Here is a 19495-nt window from a genome sequence, read left to right as displayed (position 1 = left end):
ATATAGAAAGATAAAAGTAACCTTTTGATCTGTAGTGATTGTATAATCGTTGTATAATATATGTGGAATATTGTAAGAATAGGAAAAAGGAATATTGTAAGAATAGGAAAAAGGAGTGAAGGAGAAACAGTGATCGGAAAGAAAGAAGTAATGTAAAGGTTACAGGTTTGCCGAAGACAGTCAAACAAGAATCTTCAAAAGTATACCAATTATGCATGTAATATTTAAGTACGTATATTAAATGAAAACTGTTAAATGTACAACTTTTTGTTATTTTTTAATAATGTTTCTCAAGACATTATTAAAAGAAACACTGAAAAAACAAAAAGGAATTATTGTATATCGTACATGAAATATGTGATGGTACATTAGAGAGGTTTATTTATTTTTTATTTTTGAAGATAATATTAAATTATATTCAAAAGTAAAAATACTGGTTTACAACTAATGTATCATTTCTGTTGAAAGATTCAAGTTGAGGTAATAGAAAAAAATTTCAAAATTTAGAGCCTAACCAAACAAGTAGACCAGTCTCGCATCGTCTATCTCCCTTCAGACCAATTGCCAGGAGTACATTTAGAAACGTTTAACGTGACGTATAAAAAAAAAAAAAAAGAAAAAAAAAAGTGGACATCTATGTACTTAATGAAAAAAGATCAGGCGAGGAGTCAGCCCCACGTGTCAAGTACGTATTAGCTTAAACAGTAAAATTCGTAGGTGTAAAAAATATAAAAAAAGAAGATTCTTATTGGTTTAAAAGAGGACCGTGTCGTGGTCTTTCAATCTTATAAATCTTGCACTCGTTGTCTTTCTTTTTTCCCCAACCTTCACTTTCCTCCCTCTCTCAATAATAATAATTAAGAGCTAGTAGCGCAAGTCTTCTCTAGAGCTACTAACAAGCATCATTAACTCGAAAAAAATGAAGGGTGGTTTGCTCGTCGACGATGAATTTATTCACGGGGAAGAAAGGAGCCTCACTGTTCGCAAAACTTCTCTGTTTTTCACCGGCGATGGTTTCACGGTTTATGACTGCAAGGGCAGCTTGGTCTTTCGGGTGGACTCTTACGGTGGCCCCAACACCCGCGACACCGACGAAGTTGTCCTCATGGACGCCCACGGCCGTTGTCTCCTCACCCTCCGACGAAAGGTGCTTTTTTTTATTGATTTATAAGATTTTGAATAACTGAGTTAACTCGTCTAGAGTTGAAACTTACTCTGTTTCTGTTTTCCTTTTTAAAAGAAAAATATCGAAACGGTGAAACAGAGGCCGAGTTTGCGACGAAGATGGGAAGGTTATCTCGGGGAGAGATCGGACGGTCAGAAACCCATCTTTGGGGTCAGGAGATCGTCGATAATCGGGAGGAACAGCGTGACGGTGGAGGTGTACGGGGACTACATGTGCGGCGAGTACCTGATCGAAGGTAGTTTCGGGCAAAGGAGCTGCACCGTTGTGGAGGCCGAGACGAGGCGGAAGGTGGCGGAGATACGGCGCAAAGTGGATGCCTCAACGAACGTGATGCTTGGGAAAGACGTTTTCTCGTTGAACGTGAAGCCTGGTTTTGATGGAGCCTTTGCCATGGGTTTGGTTCTTGTGCTTGATCAAATATACGGCGACGATCTCCTCGAGCTTGGTGAAGAACAGGTGCACCCTTCCGCAGAAGATCACTGATTTGATTTCTCTCCTTTTTTTCTTTTGTTTTCTTCTTTTCTTTTGTTTTGGTGGGACGCAAAACCGAGTGAGGATAATTATCAATCTTGATTTTGAGTTTCTCTGTCGGCTTGAAAGTAACGATTTGGACAAATCTCCTAATTTCGTCTTCTTTCACTTGATGTTGTTGTAATCAGTTGTTTGGTTTGAATTACGCAATTTACAGCTGTTTCATTTTGAATTTTGAAGAACAAAAAGTGTTTACCAATGGAGTTAGTTGTAGATAACAATATCTTTTTTTGTCTATTTAATTTTCGCTTTTGTAGGTGAGTTAGGCAAAAAGTTACAAGTTGTATAGCTCGAACGATTTGTAAAAATTTACATTAGTCAAAGCGACCAATACCCTTAAAGGTGTTCCGTGTCCAGTATATTGCTCTCTCCGTGTCATAGCCTTTGTAGGACGGTTCAACTATATATAATACTCCAAATCTATGGGAGATAGGGATAGCATAGAATATTGTGTCAAATAGTCCCCTATATTTTATGGCACAAAACTATACTAGTGTGAACTCCTCACGACTTTGACTTGGTTACATGGAGGAAAAGTTTCATCTCTAAAGAAAAAAATATCTGAAACTCTTCCGGTGTCGGTGTATGACCATACAATAATAAACAGTAAGGAAGTTTGAATATACTAATAACAAGTTTGTGATTCATACAAGGCCAGTGCTGTGTGTTTGATCTCTCAGTTCGATCACTGTTCCAAAAAAAAAAAAAAATCCTCTTTTAGCTGGACTAAGATCAATTATTTAGAGAGAGGGAAAGTACATGAATATGAATCTTCCACACCTCTTCGGCTCTTTCCTAGAATCGTTGTGTAGTTTCTGTGGTATGGTCCGCCGCATTAACATAAAAATATGGCCCATTCATAGCCCACTAATATCTGCGGGTTTCTTAATCGCTTGCTAACGAGAATTCAAACGTCTAGGCCCAAGTACGAACGAGATATTTTTGGTTTTTTTTTTCCTTTTTCTCGACAGATATTTTGGTTGACAAGAAAATATCTGTGTATTGGCTAAAGTTGGTTGATGTCAAGTTGTCATCAAAATCGATATGTACCAATTCTATCATACTTTTGACAAACAAATGCCTAATGTTTTCTCTATTTCATACTTTATATAACACAACATCGAGACACATAGAAAACCATATCCATATTACACAATATTATGAACATGCATGTATCATACACGCATATTGCATTTGCATAAGAGTATTAAACATGCATCTATATGTTATTTATCTTAATACGAACATACGGGATGGTGTAGACATGTGTCTTATTAGTTACGATGATGCGCTAAGAGAATTGTGATGGGGAAAATCACGGAATATGGTAGTTAATTGGAGGAGGCACATGGCTAATATCATCACTTTTTTCTTCTTCTTCTCCTTCATCTTCGTCCTCTTCTACATCCCATAGAAACCTTGCGTATGAAGCTTGCACATAGCTGCACCATTAATTTATAAACAATATTGTTAGCATCCCGATCGAGTCTTTAATTAATTTGTCCTTAATTAGCTTGTGAAATGGTTTGATTATAGAAGGTAATCTATGCAAGATTACCAATCTTCGGGGGATATTTTGACGGCTTGTTGATAGTACGAGTGCGCTCTTTCACGATCTCGGTGGTTGTGCAAAATGAGATCAGCATATAGAGAAAGAACGTTTCCATCGTTGGTGTTCCCCAAAATCGCTCTTTCACAATACTCTTCTGCTTTTTTCATGTCTCTTTTCACCTGTTCATCATATACATTAGGTTTTTTTCGATGACAACGTTTCTTTTCTTCTCTTCTACGACTACGGTTTTTCCTGAAACTAAACATGAAACTCTGGGGGTTTTTTTTTTTGCTTTGTCTTTCGTATATGCAGTACACTCTTTACACGTGTATTATATATGAATCTTCTACAATTAAATATCTTGTAGTATAAAATATCCTATATATTAAAAGAAACCAAAATATAAACGGCTGATAAAAATATTTTTTTACTATGTTTTCCTTGATAAAATCCTTAATTACCTCTTTTAAGAACTTGGCGTAGTTTCCAGTCAAAAGCGAGTTTCCTGGATTCAAGTCGATCATCTCCTTGTAATACGATTCGGTAGCGTCCTCACTTCCGCCGCCGTCAACACCACTTCCACCGAAACCACCGCCGTTACAAATCTTGCCACCGCTGCTGCCCATCCCACCACCACTCACAAGAGTCTCTAGACGATCATCATAACTGGCCTTTTCTCCTAGTCCTGAGCTCGAGAACAGCCTATCCACTAAGAAAGTTGACGACGGATCCAAAGTCGTCTTTTTCGTGTAACGTGTTTCATCTAAGGATGACCTGCGTTGCCTTCGTGGTATGGTATTTTCGTTGTGGTTCTCGTTGCTTGCTGTTGATTTAAGAACACTATCCTTGTGCTCGGAGAGAGCTTGTTGGTGCAACTGCTCACCAGTGTGTCCATCTATGGACTTTGATGAGAAAAGAGACAACGATCTTGACCGGCGCTGGAGCTGTGACTCCTGGTCCGGAGACGATTCTCTCGAGCAGTGTTGTGGAAGCCACGACTTCAGTATCGGAGCAGATGTGCTTCTCAATAACATGATGAACCTACTCGGGTGCCAACTACTTTAAATTAATAACTCCATTAAACTAACACCACTTATATATGTACCTTATATAAATGAGTAGTCAGTCGTCTACTAGAGTCTTTATATAATGAATGGTAAGCCGCATAATTTAATTTTAGACTGTAAAAGATAAGTGTTTATATTATTGGTTGACACCAGCCAAGTGAAAAAATAGTGAAACTATTCGACGGACGAGAGACCATCCATAGATAGATTGATAGCAAAATTTATATCGTAGTAAACGTAGAGCCTCTAGTACTTTGACACGTTGACCACAACCACATGGGCGAAAGTGGGACTCACCTTTCGCCCTTTTGTCCCCATCATTTACATAGTTTCTTAGAGAAAAATTGACGGTCCTGGGTTGCCTGGGAGATAGAGACAAACTCTAAACGTAACTGTAATCTACAGTGCAATCTCGAACCGAGACAACAGTCGACACGTTTATGGACTTCAGCTGACGAATGCCGACAAATCTCTCAATGCTTGGGAGATAGAGACAAATCTCTCAATGCTTCACATTCGTCGTCATCATTCTCATGCTTTTATCAACTATATTACGGCCTCTGTTCTCTTGTCACGCTATATGGATTATTAAATGTATTCAGCAGAAGCAGATAATAACGTTTTTTTAAGGGTTTCTTTCGAAGCTTTGAGAAGAAAATGATACGTGGGTGATTCTTCACACTATACATCAAGATTCTGATCATGTTACGGAGGTGATAAATAATTCATCATAAATCTGATTTATGGATATCGTCACAAACATTAAAATTATGAATCTGATTGGTATATATATCCCATAATTACATGAACATAAGGGAATCATTATTTAGGATGTGATGCCTGAGGCAGATATATTCGATAATTAATTTCTTATCCTAAGGAGGCGCTGTCGAGTTAAAAATAAGATGCGATATATTGAGATGGTCATTATCTTACACACAGGTAAACAAAAACGTACGGTGAAGAATCGTGGTTTGACCTTAAGAAAAAGTCTTCGGTACTGGAGTCTGAAGCTTTTACGCTTAATTAGTCAGCCCATGTCCTCACTTTATCTGTTAAGGCTCCCTCTGTAGGCCCATTAAAAGCCCAATACCAGTATTGTTACGCATGTGGATGGTGCGTCAAACGGACATGCATGATACACACAAACACACCATCGGTTTTTTTTTTTTCATTTTTCTTTCTTACTGTAGCACACACCATCATTATTTATGAACTCATGCGCGCGAGGAGTAGCCGAGTATATGTAGAAGTTTCCCTGATTGTATATATATATATTTGAAGATAGTATAATTCCGAATTTCCGACAAAAAGAAAAAAGCAAAAAAACCATCAAACATGAATCCATGAGAAGCAACACGCTTACATAATGTTTTAATTCTTGAAACTATTCTCACGGTTCAAATACTCTGTCGCTACATCTACACACCCACCTTACGGGATAATATGTTATCATCATCATCATGATGAGCACCATGATCATGAATGCCAAATAGATAAGGAAGACAAGGCTTGCAGTTCAGGCACTTGTTCGCACACTCGGGAGGCTCTGAACCCCGAACCGGTTCCTTCTCTTTTTGTTTATGATCATCACCTGCTACATATATATAAACCAGAAAGTGATTAATAAAACAGATTTAATTATAGTTTACTCAAAGGGGAAATAATTTGTAAGGATTAATTTTCAATTTTTTTTTTTTTTTAAGGATTTGGATCTATACCAGATACGTAGTGTAAAGACATGAGAGAGATCAAGAAGAAGAAGATATAGGCAATGAACAATGCAGCTCCTGAACCACATCGTTTATATTTTCTTGACGAGATCATGTCTTCACTTTTTATCAAACCCCAAAGCGCGCTAGAGTTGTATAGAGCAATAGCGTATACTACACATGCTTAGGTCTACCCCACACATGTATTGCTTTTGGGAAAAGAGCATGTGTAAATGTAAATTAGAATTCAAAAATAAATGTAAATATTCATCAACTAACTTCTTAACTTATCTAGATTTTCATGATTTTTATAATTTTCAACTTATTATTCCGTCGAACTCGTTTGATCTCCAACACCCATTATCGTCATCATGTTAACTCTCTGTCTCACTTTTTTGTGTGGTACTACACACCAAAGACAACAACCCTAATTTCAACGAACACGGAGTTTTTTTTTTCTTTCTGTTTTTATTTTTGAAAATAACAAAAAAAGGCTCCATGGCTATTGGTCAGCAAAGCGTGTAATTGCATGCTAATTAGACGGCCGCATGTTTTTACATACTTTGTGTATTTAAACCTATGTTGCATGAAAACTCTTTTCGAGGTCCATTTTCTGTTTCCGAAACGTTTCGGAAACAGAAACTTGTGGAAACTCGGAAATAATGCACAGAAACACGATTTCTAGAAATTTATGTTTGGAAACACGATTTCTAGAAATTTATGTTTGGAAACACGATAGAAACTTTATTTCCGTTTTGGAAACACGACGGAAACTTCTTTTTTAATTTGAAACTTAATAAATAAATATTTTAAAATATAAAACTTCATTATAAATATAAATATATAATATTATTAGTGTTTTAATTCAATTTTTTAATATTTATATTTGAAGTTTTATTGTTTGAGGCTTTTTGATATGGTTTTTATGTTTGGTGTTTTATTATATATATATATATAAATATAAATATATATATATATGTATATGTATATGTACATACGTTTCCAAAACGTTTCATTTCCTAATTTTTGAAAAAAACCGTTCCTCGTTTCCGAAACGTTTCGTTTCCGCGTATTCGTATCCGTTTCCGTTTCCATGCAACCTAGATTTAAACCATTCAAGTTATTATACTGAATCGAAGAAGTGGGATTATATATTCATATATATACCTCATTGAATGGAAACCAAACCCTTGTTGATTATTCAGGGTATTATAGGGGTTGGACATGTTTTAATGGGTTTGGATCCTATCTTTAAGTTTTATCTCAACCAACTGTTTTCGTTATGGTTAAACGAAGATGTCACACCCGTAGCCAAAAAAAAAAGTAAATATAAATTTATGAGTTGAGAGTCTTGTAACAAGATCACCATGTATTTGTATGTATTACTCCTTGTCGGTTGTAGTAGCTTTTTGGCGAAGATATCAATTTATTGTTCTTTCCATATTTGAATGAAAAGGGAAAACCAAAGTCAAAAGAAACATTTAGTTATGTTGCCCTCTGTGATGATCTCGAGACGATGTGAGTTGGGGATAGAAGATAATAGACATGCCGAAGGATGCCCATTGGATCAAAAATAACGACCAATAGAAGATGGCTTAAGTTTGTCGGAGGAAACTCCCACCAAGTCTCTTGACAATTTTATTCAACTTTGGGGAAGCGTTGTTGCTGCTGACTTGATGCTACATTTTCAAGTTTCATTAAAAAATAAAGAAGCTACATGAATCTCGTGATCTTTCTTAATCACAGTCTGGTGACAATAAATTCTTTCTATACAACCATCAGATTTTGTTTCAAATACTATATATATACGTATTTCAAATTTTAACATATATTACTAAAATTATAAATAAGTGAGCACAAGTTAAACGTATACATTTGTGTTGTGAAACGTGAATTGCGGGATAATTAAAGAACGAATACAGTATATATGGATTCGCCACGTGCTTTTTTTGTGTGTGTGTGTGTCTTCCTTAAATTGTCTTTTCGGTTAAATGCAAAGACGTGGAGAAACGGCAAAAAGATCTCAATGATTCATGCACTTATCTTATATGCCCTTTGCATTGATCCGAACAAGTAGAGATTTTTATGATTTTGGGGTTTTTCTGGCTTGATTTTATGATATGGATCTCGACGCTTTTTACTCAGATCTGATTATGATATCATATTTTGGTGTCCAACTCTTATCTTTTCGCTCTGGAAATCAAAGATCCCTCATTTTTGTTCCCCCGAGTGTTTCTCGATCGGTGTTCTTTTAGTTTTACCTATGTTCAGAGATCAGAGAGAATCTTTCCATCATTGAGCTCTTGTTTGGGATGCATCGATGTCTTTGCTAGCTTTTGAATTGTACCCAAATCTGTGTTTACACTTTATATTTCAAGCCTTTAGTTATAATTTATTTTCTTATAGATTTGAAATATTAATTTTAATAAAATTTGCTATATTTTTGTTTCCTTTATAGCTAGAAAATTCATTGAATTTTTCTTTTCGTTATAAAAGCTACTAGTCCAACGAGAGGGAAACTTGAACAGTACGTATTGTGTTATAAATGAACATACAGAGAATCCTTCAACTAAAATTCATCACATCGTTTAAGTAATCACATTTAATTGTTGATTAAATATTTTCTAAATTCGAGATATTAATTTTTAAATAAAAAGAAGTTGTCCAGTTTATAGCTAGAAAATTCAGCGAACTTTTTTTTTTTTTTTTTTTTGTATGGAGAAGACTGTTCCGTGGCACTTGATATTAGAGGAAACTTAATTAAGGCTACGAATGAAACACATATATAGAATCCTTGGATGATGCATGCATGCTTTTATGTTATTAATGTGAGGCTTGAATCAATACCTTATGTTCTTAGCTTATTTATATATGTCTTAAGAAAATCTGAAACTATTTCAGACTTCAACTCTGCATAGATTAATCCATCTCCCGTCAAAATGGTGAAGACTCTTTAATTTGTCTCTATCTACTAACAGACCCTGATTTCAAAAAATTAATCCTCTTTTTTTTTTTTTGTATGAATGTGTAGGACCGTGGTTTGTTAGTACTCGTTGCAATTTTAGGACTTCTCTGGTTAAGCAATGGTGAATCAGTGATGAAATATGGAGCGGTCGGGGATGGAATTGCCGATGATACATCTGTAAGTTTTTTGGTCATGATACAAAGTTTTAACTTTTGGTGAACATCGTTGGACATTTGATTGGTGGAAAAAAAAAATACTAGGCGTTCCAAAAGGCGTGGGAGAATGCTTGTAAGGGAAGCTCCAAAACGGGGAGTGTACATGTACCAGCAGGGAAGGTGTTCCTCCTCAACTCCCTTCACTTCACGGGACCTTGCATACCGAAACCTCTCCTTTTCACTGTAAATCCCTCCAGCGGTTTTACTTGATAGAGATATTATTACACATTTACATGAATATATAATCCGAAACAAAAAAGAAAAAAAAAAAAAAAGAATATATAATCCGAATATGAAACTCCAAAATAATTATTTTGTAATATATATATAGATCGATGGAGAGATGATAGCGCAGAGTGATCCAAACAAGTGGGAAAATGGTGAGAACGGAGTAATACCATGGCTCATATTCGATCAAGTGGATGGACTTGCAATTGTAGGGCGCGGCTTGTTGAACGGCCAAGGCAAAGCATGGTGGGATATTCATTGCAGAGATCATCCCGGACCCGTAATTATATTTTCTTTTTTTTAACCTTTTGATTTATTTTTTAATTTTTTAATTTTTTTTTTTTTTTTTTTTGTTATAGTAAATGTATCATAACTAACCATATATACTCGGTGTCTCAGAATTGCATCTGGCTTGCACCAACGGTAAGTTTACTTTTTACAAAAGAAAATAGTAGTATGTAACAAACTGGGACGACTCAATAACGATATATATATACTTTAACCGCAGATGATGACATTTAGCAACTGCGGAAATGTAACATTAAAGAGTTTGAGATTCAGAGATAGTGCACAAACCCATGTTCTTGTGATGGGAAGCCAAAATGTGTATATCAGTGATATCAAAATAACCTCACCGGAGGCTAGCCCTAACACCGACGGCATTCACATCACATCTTCCACCTCCGTTTCTATTAATCATTCTGACATCGCCGCTGGTAAATTTTTCTTACCTAACCAAAACAATAATTAATAAATCTTGATCCATGGACACATCCAATAAAGGTTTAACTGGTTAGTTAGTTTCTTTGGTTTTTCTTACATTTTCCTTAATTATATAGGTGACGATTGTGTGTCTATCGGTGATCAAGTGAATAATGTGACTGTTTCCTTTGTGAACTGCGGACCTGGTCACGGTGTAAGGTGGCTAATATTTTTCTCTAGCAATCTCGAAATCTTATACTTTCAAAATGTTTTTGTTAAATTAGAAGAAAAGGAAAAGAAACTAAGAAGAAATGTGAAACAGCGTTGGGAGTTTAGGTAGAGGAGGAACAGAGGTAGCAGTGGAAAACATACGTGTGTGGCACGTTAACTTCACAGGAACAACAAACGGAGCTCGAATAAAGACGTGGCCTGGAGGAACTGGTTACGTCCGAGGAATCGAGTTCTTCGACATTCGTTTCTCGTCTGTACAAAACCCCATCATCATTGATCAGTTCTACGGTTGCGCCCCTAACTGCCCTCAAACTGTAACAATCTTTTTTTTAAAAGTTCTATCTAAATGTAGATGAAAGATGAGCTAATGGTAAAAGTGTAATGTTGTAAAACAGAGAAAGGCAGTTCACATAGAGAAAGTGAGATACATGAAGATGAGTGGAACATCGGCTACAAAGGTGGCAATGAAGCTTGATTGTTCAGGGGAGAGTGTTCCATGTTCCATCCTTTTCATGAGAGACATTGCCTTATCTCCGGCCGATGGAATTGATTCTGTCTCCTCTCTCTGCTCTTTTGTTCAGGGCTCCGCACAAGGCATCATCCGACCTTCCTCCTGTCTTTAGCTAATATGTTGGGGGTGTAAATTGAAATACTGTGTAAGTATATTGGTCATATTGGAATAGAGAAGAATTTCAAAGTTAATACAAAAGCCCTGATATAAAAATGTAAGCCCAAATAAAAAAAAGAGGCCCAAAAAGAGTCGATCCAAATCGTTTACTCAAACCCAAAAAACCTTAAACCTTAAACCTCCGTCGTATGTCTCCGTCGTTAGCCTCCTGTTGATCTCCTCCATCTCAGATCAAAATTTCTCCCTTTTCCGGTCATAGCGATCTGAGCTAAAGTTGGGCTGTGTTCTTAAATTCGCCGTGGGAAAGGGTTTTTTACAGATATGGCTGTTTTGTTAAATCGCATCGGGTTTTAGGTTTTTTTTTTTTTGTTGCGATTGAGGTAGATATGGATGTCGAGGGTTTGCTGAACTCTTCGGTCTCGTATTTGTGGAATAGATTGGGTTGGTAGATCGATCTTAACAACTAATTGCAAATTTCTTGGAAGATTTTGATGTTAACGGGTTCACTATACGGGTATGTTTAGGCTCGAGGGATCATGCTATCTCTGCGAACCATTCGCAGATTCTGCCATTCTTCTATAGCAGCCACCACCTGTCGTGTTTCGAATCAGATCCAAGGTGGTGTTCTTGAGGAGCCAGCCCTCGTCAAGCTTAAATCTGAGCGAGACCCTGAGAAGCTATTCAATCTCTTCAAAGCTAACGCCACAAACCGTTTGGTGATTGAAAACAGATTTGCTTTTGAAGATACGGTTTCTAGGTTAGCTGGTGCACGCCGGTTTGATTTCGTCGAGGATCTGCTTGAGCATCAGAAGACACTTCCACAAGGTAGGCGTGAGGGTTTCGTTGTTAGGATTATTATGTTGTATGGCAAGGCTGGAATGACCAAGCAAGCACTTGACACTTTCTACAATATGGATTCACACGGTTGCAAAAGAACCGTTAAGTCCTTCAATGCCGCGCTTCAAGTCTTATCTTTCAAACCTGATCTACACACCATCCGGGAGTTTCTTCACGACGCCCCATCTATGTATGGCATTGATATTGATGCTGTTTCTTTTAACATTGCCATTAAATCTTTCTGTGACTTGGGTATACTTGACGGCGCTTATATGGCTATGCGGCAGATGGAGAAATCACGGTTAAAACCTGATGTTGTTACTTATACTACACTTATATCTGCGTTTTACAAGCACGAGAGGTGTGTGATTGGGAATGGGTTGTGGAACCTTATGGTCCTCAAGGGCTGCAGGCCTAATCTCACCACTTTTAATATTAGGATCCAGTTCTTAGTGAATAGGGGACGTGCTTGGGATGCGAATGATCTGTTGATGTTGATGCCGAGACTGCAGGTGGAACCGGACAACATAACGTATAACATGGTTATCAAAGGGTTTTTCATTGCGAGGTTTCCTGAGATGGCCGAAAGGGTTTATACAGCAATGCACGGTAAAGGGTACAAACCCAACCTCAAGATCTACCAGACGATGATTCACTATCTGTGCAAGGCAGGAAACTTTGATCTGGCTTATACCATGTGCAAGGATTGTATGAGAAAGAAGTGGTACCCGAACTTGGACACAGTTGATATGCTGCTCAAAGGGCTTGTGAAAAAGGGCCAGCTTGATCAGGCTAAGTCGATCATGGCGTTAGTTCAAAAACGAGTGCCTCCGTTCAGGTCAAAACAGTTGGTCTCCCTTAAGTCCATTTTGTAATATTTTACATTGAAATGGAACAAAATTTGCTACATCTACACGACAAGGCGGCCACAGGATTCTTTCTTTCTTTCTTTCTCCTGAGTTTGTTTTGTATAGCTTTGGGGGCTGAACTGGAAATTGGATGTAGTCCCATATCAGGAGGTACATTTATCTTCTTATCGGATTCAACTATTAGTTGCTCCGTGATAATAAAGGCCAGGGTGATTTGGAAACTCCAATGGATACCCAGTAAGTAAAAAATAGTGTCTCTCTACTAAATGATGTTTTGATTGTAAAGATCTGGTTTACATTTTCGTTATGCTAACTGCAAACATCTTATTTCTTCTTTTGAATTCAGCTCGAGAGCAAAATGGCATACGCAAAGTCCGTGTGCAGAAGAAACCGGTAGGATCTTTGTCTGATGATGCAAACGCTTCGCTAAAGCAACGAGCCCTGGGTAAATTAGTTATGTTCTTAGCTTCGTCCAGCCAAAGTAAAAGGCGTTAAACCTAAAACATAGGCGTTGATAGCTTTTCCTGCTAATATAGCACACGAATGTAAACAACAGAAAAAGAGAACAGAGACAACCGATCAATGCATAATTATTTATTGTTTGTGGAAACTTTGAACCCACAAATGACAAAGCAAACTTAATTAGTAACATATTATTGTCTACTCAAAACGTCTGTCTGGTGATGCTTCAACACCTGGTTTCTGACTTGTGATGGTAGATTTTATGGCGGTAAATTTTTTAGCATTGTAATTTTGGAAATATCTTTTACGTAAGAAACACAATTCCAAAATTGTTTGTTTTATGAAAAGGCGTTATGGGAACGTGGGTCTAGTTGATTGAGGGTGTTTTATATGATTGAAATTTCTGAATTTGAAGATCCAAGATATAAGACGTATCCTCAATTCCAAAACGATGAATAATACCTTGGGTGGTAATGATACAACATAAGTATATATATAAAAAAACTGACGCATAAAGTGTATAGAGACATACATAGGCATCATCGCCATCCTAAGGTAAGTTCCGTAGTTAACTCGATCACGACACACACATATTTATATATACATACACGTGTACATTTAGACAATTCTAATAAAATCATCTTCCTCCTGAATCGATCAATCCTTAAATTCATTATAGTTAACGTCGTAGATTTCGGATTCGAAGCTTTGTTGGTACCATCGAGGCGGAGTTCTGCTCTGTTATTTTCTGTTCTGTTCTGTTCTGTTCTTTTTTGTTCTGTTCTGTTTCTGTTTCTGTTCTGTTCTGCTTTGGATTTTGTTTCTCTGGGAAAAATGAAGGAAAACATGGGAAACCCTCTGCATATCAAGTCGTTGAATCACATATCTCTTCTATGTCGATCCGTGGAGGAATCCATGAGCTTTTACCATAACGTTTTAGGGTTCCTACCGATTCGTAGACCTGGCTCTTTTGATTTCGATGGCGCTTGGTACATACCATATATAACGTACATGTATATTATATCTTTTGAAATGTTAATAACGAAATTATGTTTTTTTTTTTTGTGTGTGAGTAGGTTGTTTGGACATGGAATGGGTATCCATCTTCTTCAATCTTCTGAACCTGAGAAATTACTGAAGAAATCTGAGATTAATCCCAAAGATAATCACATTTCTTTCCAGGTAGATAGATTACCATCTTCTTTTCATTTTTTGACCCTCCAATATACTTTTAACATGCGTGTACTCACTTACCCCTTCTGCACAGATTAGGTATCCATAATACAAACTCTATTAGTGTTCTGATCTATCATCAATTTCATTTAGAATATATACTTTCAGAAAATGTAACAAGATGCATGATTTTATTTGAACTGGAGCTCTTTTAAGTTTTTTTTTTAATTATTATTACAGTATGCAGATAGATTTTAGCATTAATCCACATAATTGAAATCTGAGACCACATAATTTGACACAAAAAATAACAATAAAAGAGATTTGTGTGTTGAATGCAGTGCGAAAGCATGGAAACGGTGGAGAAGAAGCTCAAGGAAATGGAGATAAAGTACGTCAGAGCAGTGGTGGAAGAAGGAGGAATCCAAGTGGACCAACTCTTCTTCCACGACCCTGATGGCTTCATGATTGAGATATGCAACTGCGATAGCCTCCCCGTTGTCCCTCTTGCCGGAGAGATGGCTCGTTCCTGCTCTCGAGTCAATATCCGCCAGCTGGTCCAGCCATCACAAAAAACTCAAATCCACCCCTAGTTCTCGTGTCTGCCCATCTCCTTAAATTCTGTTTGGTAGATAACTTGTGATGTGTTTGTCTCTTTGATTGCGTGTGTGTATAAATATTGCATCTAATAATTCTAATAAGTAAGACAGAAGTTGATGTGATTCCGATTCCTCAAGCTGGAAAATGACCATTTGCTTCACTCTAGTCTATGTACCAGTAGTTAAGAAACAAAATTGGTTCCTTCTAAAACTTGTGGTAGAATTATGATTTTATAAGAAATGTCATAATACATTTGAAATCGCCTAAGCTTAGGAAGATAAGTCAAATAAGACATGTTATCTCTGACATGCTACATCTATTTTACGTAACAGTAATATATGTATCAAAGACCTCCTCTAGGGCCGGAGGATGTTATCGCACTGAAGAAGAAGCTGTCGCCGGAAGTTTTGGATGAAAGGTTCGGCGCATTTGTCGACATCATGAATCGTTGGCTTGCTCTCTAGCTTATTCGAAGGGATTGTGACTGATCTTCTCTTCTCTGTAATGACCTTGGAGTTGGTCCTGTGCACAGAAAGTTGTTGTATGGAACTCATTTTCCTAATCTTGATGTGTATTTTGTGTGTGTTTTGGGTGACTTTGATAATTTGGCTGGTGGTGAGAGTTTTATGTGTTTGGGGGTGTAATTTATAGGATTGTTGGTATATATGCCTAAGTGGTCTTTTAAATCCCTACGGAATTGAAAGGAATAATTTAACTAGTAAGAAGAAGAGATCGAATGTTGAATTTTGAAGTTTTAGATAGAATAGGGCTAATATTAGTAAAACCATCTCCTCTCATCACTTATCCACATAAAAAATCTAAACCAAAGTAAACAACAACAAAACAAAAATATCAGCAATTAATTAATTAAATCTTCCTAACTTCAAGCTTTTGTGATATTCGCTAGATCAAAAAGAATACATAAAATACGTTTCTATTTAAACAAAGGAATTAATTAAGCATCAAATCTAAGGTTCTCTTTGAAAAAGGAAAGGCATACATGAAATCTAACCTAACAAGTGGAATTGATTACTCATTACTCAACAGGTCTATTATATAGTAGACCTAACGGCTATAAGATAACGCCACCGAAAGTTATCATCCACCGCGGTCGTTTTCGTGTCGTAGCTCCGATGATGTCGGTGTGACTTCCCCTCTCTCTAATTTTGTTCTTTAATAATAATTGTGAATTCCTTAATTTGTATGATAATGGGCCGTTTCTTTTCATAATTGTTTCTGTTTTGATATACTCCGGTGTTCTTATAAATGGGCTACACTACATGGATCCGAGAGTTTAGGCTCAAAAGGTCATATTATGAGTTTATATTATCTATCATCCCTTTAGCAATGTTCCTTGAAATTTTCGCTTATTCGAATGTAGACCCTCTGTTATTGTTTTTTACAAACTTAGTTAATGCATGTGCTCCCCTTTATTTTGGCTCATTACTTATATTTCTCATAGTTTTGGTGCTTCAGCCATTTTCTCCATAGTGTTTTAGTACTGATGCCAAGGTTTTGACTTGATTTTTCTCTTAATAGCTTCTAATCTCCTCAACAACCGTGAGCTTTTACATCCATTATTGTATTGTTTTTTCTTTTTCAATAAGTTGAGTGCAAAGCCCCGGGATTCATAAATGAGAAGCTCATGATTGGTGAAGTGTGAATTTGCTATAACGTGAAATCATATAGTACTGTGTATATAAAAAAAAACATTTGACGTATACACTGACACGTGGCAATCTGAAAACATGAGTTCAAAGGTAAGCAGATGTGATCCCGCCGGACTGAACCGACTGTTCCAAGACGTTTGTCTCATCCTCTGACTCTGAGAGGCAAGAAGGAGGGTACACTTGCCCCGAACTCGCACCATAAGCTTTCCAACAGAAAGACTCTGTCAAACCATCACCGTCTAACGGTTCAAGATCAATGTCTTGTAGAAGAATGTTGCGACATGGTGAACTATCGCTGCAAGATATCTTGATTGCTTGTTTTGATGCTGAAGTGCCTCTCACGCGAACAAATGAGATGTTCTCAATGGTAACAGCTGATGTCTGCAGTTTTTTTTTTTTAGTTTAGAAAAAAACTTCAGGTTGGATCAATATTTAAGACATTGTTGTACAAAGAAACGGCACACGTTCGGGTGTTCTTTACCTGATTCGCACACGGCTTCCGGGAATCGCAGTAATACTGATCGATGATGATGGGGTTCGACACATTGTTCATCTTGATATTCCTAAATATGATTTTTGAGACCAAACCACTTCCTCCCTGGTTAAAAACTTAAAAGGAGTGAGCAAGAGCAAGCAAGTTAAGTTCTTTTAATGTCATAAGGTGAAGTGAAGCTCTGATAGGAAGAAATCACCTGCCATGTTTTGATTCGAACACCATTATCAGTGTCAGAGATAGAGGCCGTATCAACCAATACGTCTTTAACTTCTTCCCAAGATTTTGATTTCCCTATGCTTCCAATGCTACAGAAAAAAAAAGAAAAATTAAGATTATGCTTTTGTCTGTTTGTTATATCTGCCTGGATAAAGATAGGTTACCTTATGCCATGGCCAGGACCACACACGATGTTGCTGATGGAGATTTGTGACGAGTTTTTAACTATCGAAACACAGTCATCTCCTACTCAAAACAGAAGTGATATATATATATATATTAATCAACAATAAAGAAAATACTAATAAGATTCAAGGTCTGGTTAAGTAAGTAGACTGACCTGTACTGACAGTGGTGTTGTCTATCACGATACCACGAGAAACGCTTATGTGAATTCCATCAGTATTAGGACTAGTAGCAGGAGCTATGACCTTTAAACGAGAGATGGTCACACGACGACAGCTAGTGAAGGCAATATGCATCTGCTGACTATCAATCACATTGAGGTTTTCAAGTTTCATATTTTTGCACTTGTGGAATGTTAAGGCCTATACACAAGGAGACAGAGTCTTACTTTTGTTTGTATCAAAACAAAGTAACCATACCAAACAGAGAGAAACCAATAGGAAGCTTACCGTTGGAGCGCCTCGACAAGGCTGCAATAAAAGATGGTTGAAACAAGTGTGAGAAAACATTTCTTAACATATTGAAAGGAAAAGAGTAAAAAAAAAGCAACAAACGTTGGAATGATTGCGTTTGCAAGATATTCTCCACCATTCTTGACCCATTCCATTAACAGTGCCGCCTCCTTCAACAGTAAAGCGGCTGACGCCATGGAAGTAAAGCCATTTCCGGCGGTTTAGGCCTTCCCAAGCATCTGGATCATCCGGAGCAATGATAGTACCAGAGATCTAATTGGGGGGAAAAAAAAGAGCAGAAAGCAATTAAGAGAATAATCTGAAAATTATCTCACTGAGAGATTCTTGTTGGGAAGCATTTTATTAAAAAAAACCTGCAGTGTGAGTCTTGATTTACAAGGTCCAGAAAGATCAATGGGGAGGACGAGGGAAGTGTAATTCTCTGGAACCAAGATTCTGGTTTTGGCTTTGGATGAACAAGCTGCCTTCCAAGCATCTGCAAACGCCTGCTTACCATATATTTATTTTTTTAATCACATTTATTTATCATTCCGACACAATTACCAGCGATGTCTGCTTTCCTAAATCCGACAAAGTTTCAAGATTTGAATTGAAAAAAAAAATCAAGATTGCTAAAATTGACACTAGTGTATGTAAAGCAAGAAGTGTTCTTGAGAGGGAGGGAGGGAGGGTTGAGAGAGAATCATTTACCTGAGTGTCGTCGGTGAAGCCATTGCCTTTGGCACCGAAATGGCCGACGTGGAGGAGCCGTTCGGATCTGGGTCGGGTCGAACGCTTTTGTCTTCGCGGGAGCTGGAGAAGCGATTCGAATGAATTCGCGTTTGCGGTCAGAGCGACTGAGAATACAATAGCTAGTATTAAGAATAGGAAACGATTGACAACAAAACTCATGATTTGAGCGTTCTGTTTTTAGTTAAGGACGACCCCCACGGGCCACGAGTGTGTTTTATAAACTAAAAGATTTTAGGGTGAATGTCATGAAAACCCACTTTAGGTTGAGTTCTGTCACAAAAACCCACTTTTCATTCAGGATATACTTTCCTAAGTTTTTTGTTTATCTGTCCATTTTCCTTTTACATTTTTGCCCTTACTAACAACTTACCTCTCTTTCTCTCCTTCTTTTTTCTCTTTTTCTCTTCTTTTTTGTTGTTAACACTTTAACAAAGTAAAATATATTTATTTGTTATCATAAAACAAATTTTCTATTTATTTATATAAAATATGTTATGATTATATATTTTCTACATTTTAAGATACATATTGCTATATTTTTTATGAATTTTTAGATTATACAGTATCCATCAGTCGTTGAACATTTGTTCAATTATAAGTGGATAATCAATTGCAGTATTGTTAATAGATAGTTACTTGTGTTTATTCATACAAAATATACATACATAAATTTGGTTAGATCTTTATCCATAGCATATTATCCATAACACAACATAGACCAAATAAGTACAAAACCCTTTAATTCTAAATTTTAAATCCTAGAA

General features: G+C 36.9%; 8 protein-coding genes across 9 annotated transcripts; 4 read left to right on the top strand and 4 right to left on the bottom strand.

Moving 5' to 3' along the window:
• On the top strand, positions 794-1916 carry LOC104752521 (protein LURP-one-related 5). Of its 2 annotated transcripts, none has more exons than XM_010474684.2 (2): positions 794-1147; positions 1241-1916. In XM_010474684.2, exons 1-2 carry the CDS (start codon positions 920-922, stop codon positions 1667-1669), a joined length of 657 nt encoding a protein of 218 aa, XP_010472986.1. In that variant the 5' UTR covers positions 794-919; the 3' UTR covers positions 1670-1916. The 2 variants fall into 2 exon arrangements, with proteins under 2 accessions (XP_010472986.1, XP_010472987.1); XM_010474685.2 differs by having other exon boundaries at positions 800-1147; positions 1265-1889.
• LOC104752520 lies at positions 2796-4434 on the bottom strand. Its single transcript, XM_010474683.2, has 3 exons — positions 3731-4434; positions 3276-3448; positions 2796-3159 (listed from the first exon to the last, which is right to left on the bottom strand). Exons 1-3 carry the CDS (start codon positions 4301-4303, stop codon positions 3033-3035), a joined length of 873 nt encoding a protein of 290 aa, XP_010472985.1. The 5' UTR covers positions 4304-4434; the 3' UTR covers positions 2796-3032.
• LOC104752519 (EPIDERMAL PATTERNING FACTOR-like protein 8) lies at positions 5716-6163 on the bottom strand. Its single transcript, XM_019238217.1, has 2 exons — positions 6058-6163; positions 5716-5933 (listed from the first exon to the last, which is right to left on the bottom strand). Exons 1-2 carry the CDS (start codon positions 6161-6163, stop codon positions 5758-5760), a joined length of 282 nt encoding a protein of 93 aa, XP_019093762.1. The 3' UTR covers positions 5716-5757.
• Positions 8065-11066, top strand: LOC104752517 (probable polygalacturonase At3g15720). The gene is made up of 9 exons (XM_019237983.1): positions 8065-8990; positions 9080-9190; positions 9274-9411; positions 9560-9736; positions 9856-9879; positions 9965-10172; positions 10296-10377; positions 10481-10677; positions 10785-11066. The coding sequence occupies exons 1-9, from the start codon at positions 8988-8990 to the stop codon at positions 10862-10864; spliced, it is 1020 nt and encodes a 339-aa protein (XP_019093528.1). The 5' UTR covers positions 8065-8987; the 3' UTR covers positions 10865-11066.
• Positions 11205-13374, top strand: LOC104752516 (pentatricopeptide repeat-containing protein At1g80150, mitochondrial-like). Its single transcript, XM_010474677.2, has 2 exons — positions 11205-12960; positions 13070-13374. Exon 1 carries the CDS (start codon positions 11554-11556, stop codon positions 12727-12729), a length of 1176 nt encoding a protein of 391 aa, XP_010472979.1. The 5' UTR covers positions 11205-11553; the 3' UTR covers positions 12730-12960; positions 13070-13374.
• LOC104752515 (metallothiol transferase FosB) lies at positions 13800-15080 on the top strand. The gene is made up of 3 exons (XM_010474675.2): positions 13800-14174; positions 14262-14367; positions 14700-15080. Exons 1-3 carry the CDS (start codon positions 14020-14022, stop codon positions 14949-14951), a joined length of 513 nt encoding a protein of 170 aa, XP_010472977.1. The 5' UTR covers positions 13800-14019; the 3' UTR covers positions 14952-15080.
• Positions 15180-15987, bottom strand: LOC109129392. Its single transcript, XM_019237429.1, has one exon. The coding sequence runs from the start codon at positions 15510-15512 to the stop codon at positions 15315-15317; it is 198 nt and encodes a 65-aa protein (XP_019092974.1). The 5' UTR covers positions 15513-15987; the 3' UTR covers positions 15180-15314.
• On the bottom strand, positions 16608-18930 carry LOC104752514 (probable polygalacturonase At1g80170). Its single transcript, XM_010474674.2, has 9 exons — positions 18690-18930; positions 18353-18484; positions 18081-18251; positions 17976-17996; positions 17681-17888; positions 17505-17586; positions 17321-17429; positions 17110-17226; positions 16608-17009 (listed from the first exon to the last, which is right to left on the bottom strand). The coding sequence occupies exons 1-9, from the start codon at positions 18888-18890 to the stop codon at positions 16713-16715; spliced, it is 1338 nt and encodes a 445-aa protein (XP_010472976.1). The 5' UTR covers positions 18891-18930; the 3' UTR covers positions 16608-16712.

This window comes from Camelina sativa, chromosome 16, assembly GCF_000633955.1.
Source record: "Camelina sativa cultivar DH55 chromosome 16, Cs, whole genome shotgun sequence".
NCBI lineage: Eukaryota > Viridiplantae > Streptophyta > Magnoliopsida > Brassicales > Brassicaceae > Camelina > Camelina sativa.
The sequence above is the reverse complement of the archived record's forward strand: the minus strand, read 5'-3'. Positions and strand labels throughout refer to the sequence as shown.